The sequence below is a fragment of the Mus pahari genome, chromosome 13, assembly GCF_900095145.1.
Source record: "Mus pahari chromosome 13, PAHARI_EIJ_v1.1, whole genome shotgun sequence".
Classification (NCBI taxonomy): Eukaryota; Metazoa; Chordata; class Mammalia; order Rodentia; family Muridae; genus Mus; species Mus pahari.
In genome coordinates, this window is record NC_034602.1 from 31,456,160 (window position 1) to 31,461,765 (window position 5,606).

Here is a 5,606-nt window from a genome sequence, read left to right on the forward strand (position 1 = left end):
AGAATGAAGCCTCTGTGTTCTGATGGCTGGACAGCAGGGTTAGTGCAGGGCTTAAGGACTAAAGATGGCTCTGCCTCTTGAGAGAAGCTGGTCCCTAAACAAGCTAAGAAATGTCACAGTGAAGCTTCATGCAGAGAAAGTGCCACCATCTGCTCTGTGGCCAGACCTTAACATGGCACCTGTGCTGGAGTCCCCAGCCAGTCAGAAGAGATGGGGAGATGTGACATATACCTGTGTCCTGTGGAAGTGGCTGAAGCTGCCATCAGAGGTGAACATTGGCTGGATCACAGATGATAATATGTACCTCTTCTGCTGGGCTAGGTAGAGCCAACAGGGAAGCAGTGCACTGTTGTCATGGGCAGTGGGGTGCTGAGCCCAACACGAGCAGCCATGTATTACCTGAGTTCTTTTCAGAGCGTTCTGCTCAGATCTGGACTTTACTCCACACAAGGAAAATTAGGACAGGCAGTATGAAGCAGGTGTGGCAGTGGGCAGCCCCAGTGCTGTCACACAAGGCCCTGGGAGGTCACAGGTTTGTCCCTGTCACAGACCAAGAAGCCTGCCAGCCCCTGCCCCTCAGTCTTCCCCACACCAAGTTCCCTGTCTAAAATGCTGCCCCTGGAGACAGGTGGCAGCCGTGGAGTCAAAGTGGAGTGTGTGTTTGTAGCCGCAGAGGTGCTCAGTAGCTGTCTGAGTGTCAGCTGCTCCTGAGTTCACCCCAGGAGGACTCGGAAGTCAGCGTCACACAGTTAGTCTTTGGGCTGGCAAGCATTTTCCTCCCAGAGTATGGTATTTTTCAGACAGTCTGCTGCCAATACCTTGTGCTGGCCAATAGGACTGGGCAGTGATCCTTAGAAGGTGGGTGGAAGGTCAAAGGTTCCTTGTTGCCCCTTTTTTAAGGCCCATCTGATATCACTCTGAGCGTGTGTGTTTCTTTGCAGTTTGAACAAGAAAATCAGCGACTCATTGGTGAAATGAACAGCTTGTTTGACGAAGTAAGGTATGGATGTAGCTAGTAGCTTGATGACAGCTTTCCCAGAGACTGGGGGCTCTTTCCACTTGCTTTGGCATCCACGCACCCACGTGTAACAGGGCAGGGCCAGGGCCGGCTGAGCCTGTGGGAGGAGACTGGCTGCTACAGTAAGCTTGTGGGTGCTGCAACATGCAGAAAGCACACTAAAGACAGTCTGCCCCAAATGTGGAACCGTAGCACCAGCACGGGGCTGCAGTAAATGGGTAGTGGCAGTAAATGCAGTGGGGACCTTGTGAAAGGTACTTGTCCCAGGAGTGCCTGCTTCCAGGTGACCAGGCTCACACCCACTTGCCAGTGAACTGCAAGGGTCCGTGTTCCACTGGAGTGTTGCAGTGCTGTGGAAGCAACAGCTGAGTCTTTGCACGGCCCCATTCCATTCAGCGTGTGGTCCCTCCCAGCCTGGGGCTTACTCAGGGTAGGGGTACTCCCTGAGACAGCCCCAGGGTTATTTTGTCCCAGAGGTGACTCTCTCAGGCCTCTTCTGCCATCCACTTGCTGTTCTCCATGCCCTGATACTTCTCCTCCCATGTCTCCTGTCTGCCCAGCTCCCCTTGCCACTCCTACCTTTCTCCTGCCCCTGACCCAGCTGTGCTGGCATAGTGAAGGTCACTCTGAACCAGCTTCCACTCTCAGTCCCTCAGCCCCAGCCTGCCCCATGGTGGAAAGGGCTGAGCCAGTGTTTCAGGTTGGACAAGCACGTAGTTGCTAAACCAGATGGGGGTGATCACAGACTGAACCGAAGCATTGTCTTGCCATAAGGAGCTGGCTTGAGAGGGAAATATACTTTTTTTAAAGATGGGCTTTCGAAGTGACCGCGCCTTTGCTTCTCCAGCATGTATCACAAGGTCACTAGGCTATGCAGAGGACTTATCGTGCCTGCCCAGCTCCCCACTCCACCTGGCATGGCTGCCCTTCCTTTTTGCCATCACTTTAATGTTTCCTTCAGAAATGTGTACCATTCATCTTAGATTACCAGGAGCTAACAGCTAACATGTCACCTGTCCATTCTTTTTTGAAGGCAAATCGAAGGGAGAGTTGTTGAAATTTCCAGACTCCAAGAGATATTCACCGAAAAGGTTTTGCAACAGGTAAAAGGATCCAGAGGCCCAGCAGTTTTGAGTTTTGACTTAGGACTGACAGAGAGCTTGGAGCCCTCTTCCAGAAGCCTCTGAGTGATGCAGATTAGATAGCACCATGTTCTGTTAGCTAGTCACATCACTCAGAGCGCCCTGGCCTAGCTTCCAATCAGCCCACAGCAAACCTCTGGGGCACAGCTGAGGAGCAGAGTGGCCCCTGTGAGCTAGAGCACCTGGTGGTACCAGGAAGGTGCAGTTCTGGACTGGGAGCCACGCAGCCCCTCCAGACCATCGCCCACCCCCTATCTGTAAAAAGGGATGAGACCACAGGATTGCTGTTCTGTTCACAGGTGAGCACAGAAGAGCTCTGCACAGTGCAGAATGGAGAGTTGCTTTTCAATCCACTGTGCTCCAGAAATTAGGCACAGCCTCTCAGCCAGCCCATGCTGCTCCTGGAGCACAGCTGAGAGGGGTAGGATTGCTCCCTGGTGAGCTTAGGCCTAAAACATACCTTTCTCTTCTCTCCTGGATGTTGGCTCACTCACAGCTGCCTGAACCTCACGGCAGAGTTGAGTCAACACCGACAAGGTAGAAGCTAACAACAGTTGGGAGTACACGGCCATAAGAGTAAGATTCACAGGTATCTTTTAAAAGAAAAAAAAGATTTATTTATTATATTTATATGGATACACTGTAGCTGACTTCAGACACACCAGAAGAGAGCATCAGATCCCATTACAGAGGGTTGTGAGCCACCATGTAGTTGTTGGGAACTAAACTCAGAACCTCTGGAAGAACAGTCAGTGCTCTTAACTTCCATCTCTCCAGCCCTCTTCATAAGTATCTTAAAGATCTACCCAAGCCATGTGTGTGAAGGCCATGAACCCTGGAGACAGGCTTTGTGCAGACCCTTGGCCTAATGGCCATGTCAGCTGCATGACAGAGGAAGCCATCAAAGCAAGCTTCTGGCACCGCAGCTCACTTTGGGGAGAGTCGCCTTGTCAGAGGCATAAGGCTTTCAGGGTGACCAGACTGCAGTGTGGACACTCTACCCTGTGCGCTGTGGCCAGTACTTCTCCTCAGCCCCATGATCTGAAGTACTCCTAGTGCTCCAGGCCTCACTCTCAGAGCCAGCAAGTAGTACCACTGACCTACCTGGCCATGGCAGCCGTTCAGCGGGACTCCGACCAAGCCAGGTAGCGTCCTGCTGTAGTAACACCACATATGCCACGATGACTATGTCCTCTAGATGGTCCTCCAGTGACATGCCCTGGCTAGCAGTACAGCAAAGGGAATCACAGTCTTTTAGGCTCCAGGACTCAGCTTTCTACCAAGGGACATCAGCTGCCATTGCAGTGACTACCCCAGAGGCCTAGGCAAACAGCCCCACTGAGAAAAAAGAGAGCCGCCCTATGGGAGGTATCATGCGTTCATTATGAGGTTGCTGTCCCTCTGGAGTCCACCAAGGGCCCCTTAACTGTGAGGCCTTGAGAACCACGTTTATGTCATTGCTGCGGGCTGTTTATGGCCAGCTCCTCAGCTCCTGCGCTGATGTTCTCTGCAGTGTGTCACTACCCACATGCCCTGGCCCATGTGCCATGTGCACTCCAGTGATGTCTCCACTGGGAATTGAATGACTGAAGCCTGCCTTCCATTCTATAGCATTATACCAGGAAGGGCTCCCTAAATGTTGGCACATTAGAGCATGCCTCCCTGCCCCTTGGCAGGAAGACTAAAACCAGCACCACATGGCTGGTATGGTAGGGTCTCCAATAGCATTGTCTCATGAACGGAGACCAGCACCCCCTACTTCCAAGTTCTCAGCATCTCCCCAGGGCATTTGTGGCCAGCAATTCACGTCTTGTTCTAACTCTTACCCATTTAGCAATGTGTTAAAACATGCTGCTTGGATGGCTAATGTGTTTCAAAGCCTGTAACATCATGAAGCTGGCTTCTAGACCTTATAAAGATTAAACAATGCTAGAGGAGAGGCCAGTATCAGCAGTTCATATTTGTCCTTGTCACTTGGTGAGTGACACAGGAGAGATAGGAGATAGTGTGAGCTGTACAACCTGACAAGAGCCTTATCCTAGTCCTGCCATTCAGACAGTATGTGACCCTCTGTAAGCTAGTAGACATGTCTGAGCCATAAGTTTCCCTCTCTTTGTGTTGGGTGAGGCCCACCTCTCTGGTGATGATTCCCAGGCTGCGTGGGTGCAGCCTCTAGACCTTGGAGCCTAAAAGACTGTGATTCCCTTTGCTGTACGGCTAGCCAGGGCATGTCACTGGAGGACCATCTAGAGGACATAGTCATGGTGGCATATGTGGTGTTACTACAGCAGGACGCTACCTGGCTTGGTCGGAGTCCCGCTGAAAGACCTGCCATGGCCAGGTAGGTCAGTGGTACTACTTGCTGGCTCTGAGAGTGAGGCCTGGAGCACTAGGAGTACTTCAGATCATGGGGCTGAGGAGAAGTACTGGCCACAGCGCACAGGGTGGAGTGTCCACACTGCAGTCTGGTCACCCTGAAAGCCTTGTGCGTCTGACAAGTACTTGCAGAAGAATGTCTTCTTGGTGGAGAAAAGAATGGCTGTCTTCCCTGACATTCTTCCCTTCCACAGGAAACTGAGATCGACAGCATTCACCAGTTAGTCGTGGGGGCAACTGAAAATATTAAAGAAGGCAACGAAGACATCCGAGAGGTGAGTATCTGGTGCTTTCTGGTCTGATGTGGCCCAGCACTGCATCCCAGCAGCCTGAATCTCATTAGTCAGGTTGTCCAAGAGTACTGTGTAGTGTTTAGGGTCCATCTGGCAGCAGTAGCCATGGGTTTACAGTCAGGGCCAGCCCAAGAGCGTGTGCTCATAACACTTGATTCTCAAGAGAAAGTAGCTTCCAGCCCTGCAAGGACAGTGGGTGGGAAAGCACCCAGGAAGGGTGAGGATGAGTCCACAGAGAGGAGGAACCCAGAAACTAACTGTGTAGGGCACCTAGTCTTATGAGCCAGCTGTCTCTAAATCCCAGACCTCCTCGTTGTCCCTGTGTCACCATAGAAAGGCATCACTGGGAAACCCAAGCCCTGGTTCAAATGGGATTGGTCCCTGGGGAATGGAGTCCTGGGAGGTTAGGGTTGCCCAGTAGAAGAGGTTGAAAGACAGAGCAAGCAAAATGCCTCAGTGGACAAAGGTGCTTGCTGCCAGGCAAGACAACCTGATTTTAATGTCTGAAGACCACAGGGTAGAAGCAGAGAATTAACTCTACATTTTCCTCTGAACCTACCCCACATACATGGTGGCATGCATTCCCACCTACCCACCATTGAGATAAATGTAATTTTAAAAATGAAGTGCAAGGCCTTTGCGCTCTGTCAGGTGTCCATGCACAGTGGCTTTTGTTCCTATCTAATGAGAGCATGGATTCACAGCGGTGTGCTTGGGGCACCTAGGGCTTCTAAACCCAGTCCAGGCTGGTGCTAACACCTGTGCCCCTCCTGCCAG

At 51.7% G+C, this 5,606-nt stretch overlaps 1 protein-coding gene across 2 annotated transcripts in view; it reads left to right on the top strand.

The window, feature by feature from the left end:
• Stx18 (syntaxin 18) overlaps positions 1–5,606 on the top strand; it is a 93,011-nt gene that overhangs the window by 85,926 nt on the left and 1,479 nt on the right. For both annotated transcript variants that reach the window (XM_021210435.1, XM_029544910.1), the window contains exons 8-10: positions 942–1,000; positions 2,052–2,121; positions 4,731–4,811. In XM_021210435.1, the coding sequence (XP_021066094.1) occupies positions 942–1,000; positions 2,052–2,121; positions 4,731–4,811 (210 nt within the window). The remainder of the gene's footprint in view (positions 1–941; positions 1,001–2,051; positions 2,122–4,730; positions 4,812–5,606) is intronic.